Source organism: Dama dama, chromosome 17 (genome assembly GCF_033118175.1).
Source record: "Dama dama isolate Ldn47 chromosome 17, ASM3311817v1, whole genome shotgun sequence".
Taxonomy (NCBI): domain Eukaryota; kingdom Metazoa; phylum Chordata; class Mammalia; order Artiodactyla; family Cervidae; genus Dama; species Dama dama.
The window spans coordinates 28,467,272-28,481,582 of record NC_083697.1 but is presented as its reverse complement, the minus strand read 5'-3'; the positions used below and the strand labels follow the sequence as shown (position 1 = coordinate 28,481,582).

The 14,311-nt window shown below is 34.8% G+C and overlaps 1 protein-coding gene across 4 annotated transcripts in view; it reads right to left on the bottom strand.

Moving 5' to 3' along the window:
• Positions 1-260: 260 nt before the first annotated feature.
• SLC9B1 (solute carrier family 9 member B1) overlaps positions 261-14,311 on the bottom strand; it is a 73,320-nt gene continuing 59,269 nt past the window's right edge. For 3 of the 4 annotated variants that reach the window (XM_061164304.1, XM_061164302.1, XM_061164303.1), the window contains 5 exons: positions 12,989-13,164; positions 7,444-7,550; positions 2,526-2,634; positions 1,851-1,987; positions 261-603 (listed from right to left, as the gene is read on the bottom strand). In XM_061164304.1, the coding sequence (XP_061020287.1) occupies positions 391-603; positions 1,851-1,987; positions 2,526-2,634; positions 7,444-7,550; positions 12,989-13,164 (742 nt within the window). In that variant the 3' untranslated portion in view covers positions 261-390. Of the gene's footprint in view, positions 604-1,850; positions 1,988-2,525; positions 2,635-5,890; positions 6,041-7,443; positions 7,551-12,988; positions 13,165-14,311 lie in introns of all 4 variants that reach the window. The other variant, XM_061164305.1, reaches the window with a different exon arrangement.

Sequence of the window (14,311 nt, the reverse complement as noted above, 5' to 3'; positions counted from 1 at the left end):
TTCTAAGTGAATTACTAACCTGATGAAGAGTTCTCCTATTTAGAGACTTATACTATCTTATCGTTCTTACATTAGGTTCATTTAATTTTTTATTGTTTTTAGTTTGTATTATGACAGTAAATCCACCTTGACAGATTTCTTTAACTTTCCTAGGGTATTTATGCTTTGATTTTGTTCTTGAAATAAATACTAAAAAGGTATTCTATTTTATATTATCTTTATTAAATTAACTTTGGGATAAAAAAATTATAGGAATCCTCTGTAGTCAAATCATATATTTATTAAAGGTTTGCTTCTATGTACATTCTTCACGTATGTGTACCTTTTAATTTTTCCCTTATGTAAGAGAATTCATTAAGAGAAGCAGGCAAGTGATGGCAAATCAACTTTTCAATGAGGTTGTGATCCTGATAACTCCATTTTCACTTTGTTTGTATCATAGCGAGTGAGTAGTTTAGGTCCCAGAATGCCAATAATTAAAGCTCCATTTGGAGCTGTGATCAAGATGGATAAAAAGGCTACTGTCATCACATCCTTCGAATATGATTCCAAATGGGGTGCACTCATTCTTGCTTTTTCTAGAGCCAGAGGACCTAATACAGCCTATATTTAGAGGAGAAAAAGATGAGGCATAAAGAAAAATGCTAAATGGAGTTAACATATAGTAAAAATAAAGAGCTCTGTTATAACAAATAACACCTAGTACTAGACTACTAGAAAAGAGGCAAGTGTTAAGGAATTTTTGTAAATGACTCATCAATTCTATGTTCTTCTTAGCAAATATTATCTGGAAGGAGAGTGAAGCAGTGACAAATGGCTGATTTTGTGTTCTTGTCATCTCAGCTTTCCCCTGTTTAAGTATCTTTTTTGAGTGCTCACAATACTTTTGGAACCTCAGGAGTTCAGATGAACCAGAGTTTTGCATATTTGTCTTTACCGTGAACCACTAGGTTCCTGGCTACAACAAGACAATACAAAGTGCTAAGGTTTCTTATGGTTCCTTAGGATTTTGTCATACATCTTCTTCTTGTTCTTCCTACTGGGAGCAGTGTGATATAGTAAAACTGACAAGAGTTTTGGAATTTATAACTTGCCTAAAGTTATAGTAAAGTAACTTGTTATTCAAAACAGGCAGACTTGTCCCAAGGACCTGCTTTGCTAATCATGACATAGATTTTGTGTTGCATGGAAACTCACAAGCTTCTGTTTTGGAGTAACAGTAGAGAAAAGAATTTCAGGAAATCAGAGAGCATAACTACAAAGTTCCCTTTTTCTCTTTCTCTCATTCATTCATTCAGCATTAATTTTTGTAGGCATACAGAGCTTATTTACTGTATACCTACTGCATGCTAAGTGTTAAGTATTAGGGAAAAATAACAACAAAAACTAACACTTCTTATCCTTCCTATATATTCTAGTTGAGAGATTCAGTCATAAATCAGTCATGCAAATTAAATATATAATTAAAAGTAATACATATGCATTTATGTATGGTAGAGTGACTGGCAGGGGTAGGAAAGATATATTTCAAAAAGAATCAATGTGTCTCTACTTTAAAATCCTAACACTTAGCTCTACAATATTCAGCAAAATATAAAATTCCAGTTTCAGAAGTACTCTTATTTTAAATTTTGGGAAAACAGAAAAATGTTTTCATAAGTTTAGCAAGTATTTGTCACTAAAAGCACAGTGTTTTAAAGATTATGTTACTTTTAGTGAGTAGTTATGATCAATCAAGCATTTAAAAAGACTATAATAGCCCACATTTTGTGACTAGTTTTTTTTTTTTTTTCATTTAGAATTTAAAAAATCAACATTAAGATAATTAGAATGTCTTAATATACTCTTACCTGGACTGTAGCTTTCGGCATCCATGATAAAGCAATAAATATTTTCTCCTTAAAATTAAAACCGGCACAAGACATCAATATAAATGTAAAAGAAATTCTAACCAATAATGCCAAACTCACGGTACCAACAGAAACGCCTGCAACAGAAAAAGACAAACAGTATTTGGGAAGAAGTGGTTCTTTATGCCTAGAAATGTAATTTGCAAAAGTGCTGAAAACATTTTAGGACTACTGTCTCTCTATATCTTTATTAAGTAAAAATAATAATCATAAAAATAAAAATATGATTGAGGCTTCTATGTAAAGTACAAGAGATAATCTGATAATGGAGGTATGATCAAAAGTAAGATAAATTATGTTTATTTAATTCTGAGCTAACAGGCTTTGAACTTTTACTATAAATGAAAGTATTTAGAAGGTGCTGCTGGTATCTAATATTTCCCTTCAGAAAAAAAATTCTAATTTCTATTTCCTCAGATCACTCAGGGAAGATATTCAAGGTTGTCTTTGATTACAAAGACCATACAGGGTAAAGGAGGAAAAAATGCATATTACAACACGAGCTTCTGAAGGTCCCTGTAGCATTCAAAGACATATTGTAAGTAAAAATAAAAATTACTCCATTTTCTTAAATATTTTTAAATCTTACATTTTTATGCCTCTAATCATTCTTACCAATAGCATTTGATTTAAGAGATGCAACAGATACTTCTGCTCCAACCAAACCAAACAGAAGAGGTTGGAAAATATCCCACGCAATTCCAATAATTTTTTGGACTCTAACCTGTAGAAAAGAGTAATACATTTTCAGTTATTGTGACAAATAAAAGTATTTGCATTTCAGACATGTAAAGGTTCTCAACATTTAATAAACTTAAGATATTTTATTTGTAGAAGAAATTTTAAAACAATAAAAATTAAATAAGTAGGTTAACTCTTTTATACAAACAGAACTTGACTAAAAGAAATTTACAACACAATAAAAATATTAGTTGGTAATTTTGTCATGGATATTACAAAAGATATTATTTGGCAATTTTATCTTTGGAGTTCCTAACATGTTCTGATGGTGCAGTAAGAGTTCTACCTTTTGTTTGTGAGGCAACTGAGCAGGGATAGAACTATATCATGCCTGATGAGAACATATTCAAGCTCAGTTATCCTGGGACCAAATCCCATGAAAATGAATCCTGATATGTCCTAAACTACTAGGAAAAAAATTCTGGTAATCTGTTAGGCCTGCTTCCAAATGACCCATATTAAAAACATGAACCAAACCCAAACAGGTCATAGATTCTCATTTGGTTGCCTCACTGACTTCCCTTTCTGAGAATTAATTCCTCCCAGTGCTGCTCCCACAATTACATGGTTACAGGAAACACTCCCACTGACATAAAAGTACTCTGGCTCTTTTCTAGGAAGTTGGATGAAGAGATTTTAGTCTCAGTCTGTGTTTATCCTTTTTTTCCCCCCCAAACAGGAGGAGATTCATAAAACATTCATATCCTTTGAGGCAAAAACTATTTTCATAACTACTCCCCTTATGACTAGGTTTTCTGGTTGCTCTTTATAAAAGTAAGTTTGAAAAATGAAATAAAGGAAAACCAGTATTTCTGTCTTCTTAATAGCACATTATCCTATTTGTTACTTATTTAATCTTTAAAATCTATTTATTCTTTACTGTTTGATTTTCTTTATCATGTAAAGAGATCAAGTAGTTTTCATTTTATTTGTAATTTATTATTAGCCATTTAATTTCTTTTATAATTATGACTTTATCAGAATACTAAACAAATTGGAAACTTCTTAAGCTGATTCTAAAATTTATCTAAGAAAGAATATGGACAGGAACAGTTAAGAAATACTTTAAAAATAGGTACAATAAGAGGGAATCTTCTATACTAGATTCTGAGACATAAAATGACAATGATTTAGAGCACTATTAGCATAGGAATGGGTGTTTAAAGAGACTTCAGAAGTAAATATATATATATCAATGAATTATTGGATTAATCAATAAATAATTTGACAAAATTGACTATGCAATTCACATGCATATATATATTATATGTATATATGTATGTCTATGAATACATATATATTTATTATTTTTTAATATATATTTTTATATATATATTTAAACACATGCATGTACATCCTTACCTCACAACATTCACAAAAATAAATTCCAGATGAAGTAGAGAATTAAATGCAAAGCAAAACTACCAAAGTATTAAATGATAATGTATAAGATGATGTAATGTTCATAATCTCATGATCTTGGGTGAAAAAATCCTTCTTAAACAAGATAAAGACCCAAAACCAAAAAGGAAAAACCAACAGACTTGACTATAGGAAATTTTACAGCCATACAAAAGACATCATAAATGAAGATAAGCAAAAATTAAACATGACATGTAGATAACAAAGAATTAGTAGCCCTAACATATAAAGAAACTATAAATTAGGAACAAAAAAGGCAAATAAACCAGTTAATAATGGGCAAAGAATATGAATAGGTAGTTACAAAAGAATATATGAATAGAAGCTTGTTGTCATTGTTTAGCCGCTAAGTCATGTCTAACTCTTTTGTGACCCATGGACTGTAGCCTGACAGGCTCTCCCCTGTCCATGGGATTTCCCAACCAAGAACACTGGAGTGGATTACCATTTTCTTCTCCAGGGGATCTTCTTGACCTAGGGACTGAATCCATGTCTCCTGAATTGGCAGGTGGATTTTTCACCACTGAGCCACCAGGGAAGCCTGAATAGAAGTTTACTCCACTATTAACCAGAGAAATATAAAGAATAACAATGTTATAAAGTTTCTTACCCAGCAGGTTGTTTAAAAAATCATTGGTAATATCCAAGATTGTTGATGAGTTTAGGTATTAAAGGACTCTCCTATACTGTTTGTAGTAAATAGTAAAAATAAAATCTTTTAAGGGATAATTTGGCAATGTGCTAAATCACTTTAGTCGTGTCCAACTGTTTGTGACCCTATGGACTATAGCCCGCCAGGCTCCCCTGTTCATGGGATTCTCCAGGTAAGAATACTGGAGTGGGTTGCCATTTCCTGCTCCAGGAGATCTTCCTTACCCAAGAGTTGAACCTGCATGTCCCGCGTCTCCTGCACTGGCAGGCAGGTTCTTTACCACTAGTGCTACCTGGAAAGCCTAATTTGGCAGTAACCACCAAAATAGAAATGTACCATTTTTAAATTCAGTCATTCCATTTCTAGAAGTCTAGTCCTACAGAAGTATTCATACATTTGCAAAACCACACATGAATAGGACTGTTCACGGTTGTGCTGTTCGTAATAAAAGATGGAAGTGATCTACATGTCTACAAACAGAGAAGTGATTAGAGGAAACGACCTGGGATGGGGCTTTGACATTTGGGGGTGGTGAGGGGAAAGGAGCATTTTTCATTTTATTACTTATGTGTAGCTTCTTATTAATATTTTATGAGCATAGTTTCATAAAATTTTACTAAATACATCAATAAAAGTTATATAATCATATTGCATTAAACTTGGGAAAAAAACTAATGTGATCACTCAACTTCTGATTGCATTTTAGTGTATTTCCAATTCCTTTTCTTGAATATTTTATTCCCTTGATTGATTCATTCACCTTGAAGATACAAACTTATGGAACATCTTCCAACTAGAATTAATATTTCTTTTTTAGTTTTTTTCTTAATATACATATTTTATTGAAGTATAGTTGACTTACAATGTTTCAGGTGCACAGCAAGGTGATTCAGTTAGACATATACACATATATTATTTTTCAAATTATTTTCCATTATATGTTATTACAAGATATTGACTATAGTTTCCTGTGCTATACAGTAAGCCTTTGTTGCATATCTATCTTTTAATCAGAAATCTAGCATTCTATTCATATTAAGTCAAACAAGTGGAATCAAAATGTCATATATTTTTTAATAGAGTTTAAGATTTCTTAAATGTCCATTTCAGATGTAAAAAATGCAGTTATTTTATCTCTTAAAAAATGGTGTATAAAAATATTCACCTTTTCTTTGGACCAACCTGTCCCTGCAATGAAACTCAATACTAGTGTGCACAATCCTCCAGCTGTGTTCATATTAAATTTATGGCTGCCTAAGACAGCAGAAATACACATACTCAAAATTAAAAACGCTCTCTTCAATTCAAGTTTTCCCTAGAATTAGATAGATATTTGGAAATTAATTTACATTAAATATATAATAATTATATTATCTATCATTTATTACTGACCCTTTGATACCATGTCTTTATATGCTATATCAAATAACATCTAAAGTTTGACTTTATTTCTCACCACATATTTTAGCAGACTTGTAACAAAATTTGCAATTATTAAGTTTCATTTTCTGCCACATCTCTGATACTACCGTCAGTAAAATGGTTATAATACTTTAACTGTAAGAAAAGAAGGAAAGAGAAGAGACCCATATAACCTGTAGTTCCACATAACATATCCAAAGAATTCTTAAAAATAAATGTCTGAGTATCTTTTTAGCTGAAACAATAACTACAGGGAAATTAAGATGGAAGTTACAGAAATCAGAGTAATGGCATATCTTTTAGGGCAGGAAAGAGTTGATAGTGTTGCTTTAGTCAACATGGAAGCAACCTAGATGCCCATCAGCAGATGAATGGATAAGGAAGCTGTGGTACATATACACCATGGAATATTACTCAGCCATTAAAAAGAATTCATTTGAACCAGTCCTAATGAGATGGATGAAGCTGGAGCCCATTATACAGAGTGAAGTAAGCCAGAAAGATAAAGAACATTACAGCATACTGACACATGTATATGGAATTTAGAAAGGTGATAATGATAACCCTATATGCAGAACAGAAAAAGAGACACAGAAACACAGAACAGACTTTTGAACTTTGTGGGAGAATGTGAGGGTGGGATATTTGAAAAGAACAGCATGTATACTATCTATGGTGAAACAGATCACCAGCCCAGGTGGGATGCACGAGACAAGTGCTCGGGCCTGGTGCACTGGGAAGACCCAGAGGAATCGGGTGGAGAGGGAGGTGGGAGGGGGGATCGGGATTGGGAATACATGTAAATCCATGGCTGATTCATATCAATGTATGACAAAACCCACTGGGAAAAAAAAATAATAATAAAAAAAAAATTAAAAAAAAAAAAAAAAAGGGAGAGGGAGAGAATTTAAGTCAGAAAATATGCAGAAATAAGTGGGAATATATTTCCCCCAAAATGTTCAATGGAATGTCTGAGGGAAAAAGATAAGGGAAAACAGTCAGGAGTCAACAGGCAATTTGGTGAAGAAAGAAGTGGATGAAATGGAGAAGTTCCTCTGAATTAAGTACATTTTTCTGATATTCTCTATCTAATCTGGAAGCAGAGACTTCAGATTAGGGCCACTGACCTGGATCAATGACAACTATGCTCAGTTTTAAGCAGAGAAGAGGCATTGGAGGCTACTTTTGGAGAAAGAAAACTAAAGATTAAATTATTTCATGGATCTTCCAAAAGTTCAAATTTTTGACAGAAATGTCTAATACTGTACTTCCAAATAAAGATTATATTTTATTTACCTGATCACTACTTGGAAAATGTCGAGCAAACATTCCCAAAACAATTCCTGAAAGCACACCAAGACCTGCATCCCGAAGAGGGGATAGGATGTTATTAGATATGTTACCTGTAAGGGCACACAATAAGAAAAACATGTCAGAGAGAGGTATTTTCGTATAGCCAACACAGTAGGAAATCAAATGTAGGTGATTCATAAAGAAAGGTATGTTATTACAGAATAAATACACAAAAATGGACCTTTAAAGTTCACACTCATGAAAACATGCATATTTATTTGATAAAAGTGTACTCTCCAATGATTTAATATGTATACACAACTCAGAAATGTTCATTGAATAAACAAGTCAGAAAACAAAGAAGAAACCACATGTGCTCCCCTTACACACCCAACCTAAGAGACCAGGTCAGGTAGAAAAAGGCATAGAGACAGGCGGAGGAGCATCTCTGGCACCGAGCACATGGCTAATAATGTTGTTCTCTGCTATTCTATTATGGCAAATGATTTAAACATATTTATCCCAGGATCAATCCTAGAATATTCAAGGATCAACTGATTTTCCAGTACATTTTATATCTTATGGATACACGTAGTTTTATTGTAATACATTTTAAAAAATGATCTAGAGTCACACAAAAAAGTTTAGTTGTGCTCTGTGTATTAGGTATTAAATATACATATTTTAGAAATATTTTCCCATTAAAAATAACAGAAGTGTAGGGTCACAATAGCATGATGGTAGAATGGGAACTCCAGAATCGTGATCCCCCACAGAGACACCAATTTACACCAACATACAGTCTAAAAGGCTTTATGCTCATCTAAAAAGTTACAGCAAGAGAAAAGCAACTCATCACATAAAAGAGAATGCCCATAAAATTATCAGAGGCTTACAGAGCAGAAGAGCTTCCCTGGTGGCTCAGACAGTAAAAAAATCTGCCTCCAATGCAGGAGACCTGGGTTTGATCCCTGGGTTGGGAAAATCCCCTGGAAAAGGAAATGGCAACCCACTCCAGTATTCTTGCCTAGAGAATTCCATGGACAAGAGGAGCCTACCAGGCTACAGTCCATGAGGTCACAAAGGGTCACGCACAACTGAGCAACAAACACTTTACACGCAGAAACCTTATAGGTCAGAGGAAGGCAGGATGACATGTTCAAAATGTCGAAAGAAAAAAATGCCAACCAAGAATAATATCCCACAAAACTGTCCTCCAAAGTGAACATGAAATTAAGACTTCCCCAGATAAACAAAGCTTGATGGAGTTCATCACCACTAGACCTGCCTAATAAGAAATCTTAAAGGGAATCCTTCAAGTGTAAATAAAAAGATGTTAGCAACACACAAAACTACTGCACAACTGCACTCATCTCACACACTAGCAAAGTAATGCTCAAAATTCTCCAAGCCAGGCTTCAACAGTACGTGAACCATGAACTTCCAGATGTTCAAGCTGGATTTAGAAAAGGCAGAGGAACAGAGATCAAACTGTCAACATCTGTTGGATCACTGAAAAAGTGAGAGAGTTCCAGAAAAACATCTACTTCTGCTTTATTGATTATGCCACAGCCTTTGACTGTGTGGATCACAGCAAACTATGGAAAATTCTTAAAGAGATGATAATACCAGACCACCGTACCTGCCTCCTGAGAAATCTGTATGCAGGTCAAGAACAACAGTTAGAACTGGACATGAAACAACAGACTGGTTCCAAATAGGAAAAGGAGTATATCAAGGCTGTACATCATGAGAAATGCTGGACTGGATGAAGCACAAGCTGGAATTAAGATTGCCAGGAGAAATATCAATAACCTCTGATATTTCACCACAACCTCTGATGACACCACACTTATGGCAGAAAGTGAAGAAGAACTAAAGAGCCTCTTGATGAAAGTGAAAGAAGAGAGTGAAAAGGTTGACTTAAAACTCAATATTCAGAAAAGTAAGATCATGGCATCTGGTCCCATCACTTCATGGCAAACAGATGGGGAAACAGTGGCTGACTTTATTTTATTGGGCTCCAAAATCACTGCAGATGGTGACAGTAGCCATGAAATTAAAAGATGCTTACTCCTTGGAAGGAAAGTTATGACCAACGTAGGCAGCATATTAAAAAGCAGAGACATTACTTTGCCAACAAAGGTCTGTCTAATCAAGGCTATGGTTTTTTCAGTAGTCATGTATGGATCTGAGAGTTGGACTATAAAGAAGGCTGAGTGTCGAACTGATGCTTTTGTTTTTTTTTTTTTTTTTTTTTAACTTTTTTTTTTTATTAGTTGGAGGCTAATTACTTCACAACATTTCAGTGGGTTTTGTCATACATTGACATGAATCAGCCATAGATTTACACGTATTCCCCATCCCGATCCCCCCTCCCAGAACTGATGCTTTTGAACTGAGGTGTTGGAGAAGACTCTTGAGAGTGCCTTGGACTGCAAGGAGATCCAACTACTCCATCCTAAAGGAAATCAGTCCTGAATACTCATTGGAAGAACTGATGCTGAAGCTGAAATTCCAATACTTTGGTGACCTGATGCGAAGAACTAACTCATTTGAAAAGACCCTGATGCTGGGAAAAGATTGAAGGTGGGAGGAGAAGGGGATGACAGAAGATGAGATGGTTGGATGGCAACACCGACTCAATGGACATGAGTTTGAGTAAGCTCCAGAAGTTGGTGATGAACAGTCCATGGGGTCACAAAGAGTCGGACATGACTTAGCGACTGAACTGAACACAAGTGCATGTAAATATAAACCTCCAGTAAAGTTAAATAGATAGATGAATTAAGAATCCAGTAATAGTGTAATGGTGGTGAGGAAATCACTTTTAATTCTGTTAGAGAACTGAAGACAGAAGCACAAAACATAACTAATGATAAAATTATGTTAACGTATATACAATAAAATGTGTAATTTGTGACACTGGTAACATAAGGCGAGGAGGGTGAGAGAGGAGTAGAAAAGTAGATTTTTGTATGCAACTTGTCACTATTATTTTAAACACTGCTATAACTTTAATGATGGAAAAACACGCAAATGGTACCTCAAAGAAAGCAGGGGCAGTCACACTTTTACCAGACAAGACAGACTTTAGGTCAAATACTGTCACAAGAAATAAAGATAGGATACTGCATAATGGTAAAAGGGCCAATTGACTCAGAAGGTAAAGTGAGATCTCAATATCCACCAAATTCCAAAATATAGATGTTCTGAAGATCTAATGTATATAATAAAACTTAAAGAGTCTTAAAATTTCAAGAGACACTTTACACAGTCATGTGGTGGAAGAGGATGTTTTTAAGCATGTACCTGCTTGGTTTTCACTTTTTGGTCTTCTTCAAATTAGGTTAGGTCTCCTGTAGCCTGTTCCCCTAGCATCTTATACTATGTAATATTTATTCCACCTTTAATTATTTGTTTAAGATAATTTCCTTGAGAACACAGGCTACAAGGCCTTTTCTGTTTGCTGTGTTGGGAGGCAGTACAGAATAGTACTTAAAAGTGTGGGTCTGAGGTCAGACTGCCAGATTTCCATATTGGTTCCCTCCTTATTGGATCTCTGACTTTGAGCAAGTTACTTAATCTCTGTTCCTTAGTTTCCTTATCAGTAAAATGAGTATAGCACTGTTGTGATTATTGAGCTGAAATATCTACAGAATTTACAGCAAGTACCAAGCAATTGCTCAATAAAAACTAATACTGTTATTTACTGTTTATCCTCAGCATTTGATACAGTAGCTGGTACAATGGAAGAGGAGCACAAAAAATATTTTTTGAAAGAATGACTGATATCAGTCATGAAGGAAAAGATTGCCAGATCTAACAACAAAAAATTTAGGTCTTCTGAATGGCAAAAAAGAGATAAAGTTAAATTACAAAAAGCACAGGATATAAAACAAATGGTTTAGCATTCTTAATTTTATGCACAATCAGAGTCTTAACAAATCAAAACAACAAAAGATGAACATGCTTACAGGATATAGGCAAAATATTTCAAGAAAAGTAATCTCTAAGACATTCCAAAATAATAATAGACAATAAACATGAATATTTAACATCACTAGTATTCAAAGTACTTCATTTAAAGAGACCTATCAAAGTGGCTAAGGTAAAAAGGACAAATAAATATATAATTTTGAAGAAGGTGAAGAGAAAGTGGCAAGCTGGTGTATCCTGATGGGACATGATACTGTGGCAATATATTTCAAAAATCTTATTGTGTTATATCCTTTTTAACTTAACAGTTTCTCTTGTAAGGTTAATAAAATATTAAGATTAAGTACAACTATTCAGCTATAAGATGTTCAACCAAGCATTTTAATAGCAGATAGTGGTGTCAATTTACATTTTCAACACGTCAAGTTGAAAGTCATGCAGCCACTCAAATATGATGGAACCAATAAAAATGTCATAGAAATATATTTACAAACAAATTAGATGTTTGTAATATACAGTTAAATGCAAAACAACTCAGGTTATAAGTAAGTATGGTTAATGTCCACTAATTTTATAAGAATTTTGGGAGGGAGAGAAAGCAAGCTAGACATAGGTGTGGAGAGGGAGAAAAGGAGAAGTCTGGGTGGATGTACATCAAAAGATTAAGAATTATTATTCCTGGGGGTTTTCCCAGGTGGCAAAGTGGTAAAGAATCCGCCTGCCAGTGCAAGAGACACAAGTGATGTGGGTTCAATCTCTGGGTTGGGAAGATCCCCTAGAGTATGGAATGGCAACCCACTCCAGTATTCTTGCCTGAGAAATCCCATGGACTGAGAAGCCTGGTGCTGGGCGACAGTCCATGCTGTCACAAAGAGTCAGACACGACTGAGCACACACATGCACACATGACTATAACAGATTTCATTCTTATATTTTCTTTTTTCCTTCTTAGTCATTTATATCTTATGATTTTAAGAGAACCTATATATACATAACTTTTCAACTTTAAAATGTTTTGGTGTTTTTGTAATATTAGAGAAGACTGGATTTCATATATTGGCAGATAATTAAAGTATTATTAAATGTGGAATGTTCACTTCTGCAATCTTTGAGTGACATTCAACATCAAATGTCTCCCTGGGATTTAGAATTGGTACAGGATCTTGTCCCATCACTACCAAAAGGACACACAGTTGTCCACACTCCACACATTTAAGTTGTCTTAATAACAGAACAACCAGTTATTTAAAATGACGCCAGAAAGGTACATCTCCAAATTATCCACTAGATATATTAGTAGCACTAATAATATTGTGGCCTAAATTTTTCTACTGAAAACTGATAAAATTCCAAAGCAAAATGGGCAGATAAATGGTAATAATATGGATTATAAAATTAATTGGAATATTTGGTTATTAAAAGGAAATCACTTGTATTAAGTAGTGGTATCTTAAACCATTGAAATTCCTTTTGTGGTCTAGAATGAGCTTTCCATGAAGAATAAAAACATGTTAAATTGAAAAGTCTTCACCAATAGATGAAGGAAAGTTAGAAAACTTGTTTAAAGAGTAAAGAAAGCACTGAATTATATGGTAGCTGTTTTGTTTACCTGAGGAGAAAACTATGCTGAAGCATGCATTGAATCCAGAGATAGACACGATGTCATCCAAACTGCTGGCAGCTATTAATAAGGTTGGAATGCCTTTCTCAACACCATATCCCTTTTCTTGCAAACGTAGCATGGAAGGGACAACAACAGCAGGAGAAACTGCACCGACTACAAAACTGAGAGAAAAAGCTTTGAAAACCAATTTTAAAACATCCTTTTAATGAAACAGTGCCTTATAGTAAATTGTACAACCAATATATTAATCTTTATGATGACTTTGAAAGTAAAAATTCTGCTTTTGAGTAAGTGTCATTTAACAATGGAAAATATTCCCCAGTAGCTCAGTGGTAAAGAATCTTCCTGCAAGGCAGGAGACGCAGGAGATGTGGGCTTGATCCCTGGGTCTGGAAGATCCCCTGGAAGAGGAAATGGCCACCCACCCAGTATTCTTGCTGGGAAAATCCCACGGACAGAGAAGCCTGGCAGACTATAGTCCACAGGGTCGCAAAGAGTTGGACATGACTGAGCACACACACAAATACTCACATATTCTTCAGTGCTGTTAAAATTTTACAGAAATTTTGTTCAAGATGTTAGGTCAAGCACAAATTGCTGCCCCTTCCTCCATCTCAAAAACATTTGAAATAAAGATATGAAAATAATAGAAAAGTCCATAAGCTAGCTAGAAAACAAAACGGGAATCCTCAGTGGACAAGAAACTAAGTGTATCCCAGGAAGATAAGAGACAGTTGGTTTAGTTGAAAAAGGAAACCATAAGCCAAAATGCATATAAGACTGCTATAGAAGATATGGTGTATTCTAAAAATGCCCCAAACCCAGAAATGGCAGATGTGGGGAGTAGGAGAGACCTCTGAGGAAATCGAATGGTGATTATGTAGAGTACTGCTATAAGAATGGTCAGTAAGAGGTAGTCTCCACACCACTTCTATTTCTTGAACAAGTCAGTAAGGAAGATATCTGTCTAAAAGAAGGAACAGTATGAGCACCTAAGTTACAAAGGCAAATGGGAAAATTTCTGGGGTGGCTGATGACACCTGTGAGGAATGGAGAAATTCCTGCTCAGAATCCTTTGTTGGTGCATCCCATCTACAACCCTGCCTTGTCTCTTCCACTTTCACCTCCTCAATGCTGCAATAACTATGTGGAGTGATGCACGTGGTCCCTACCAGAACCCTCTAGTCAGGCCAGTGCACACATTCCCCAACTGCTGCTTGTTGACTCCTCACCACTAACACCGGCAGCTTTGTGGGAGCCTTGCACTGCTAACAGAAGCTTACCTACTAATGCTAAGGAGAATCACCG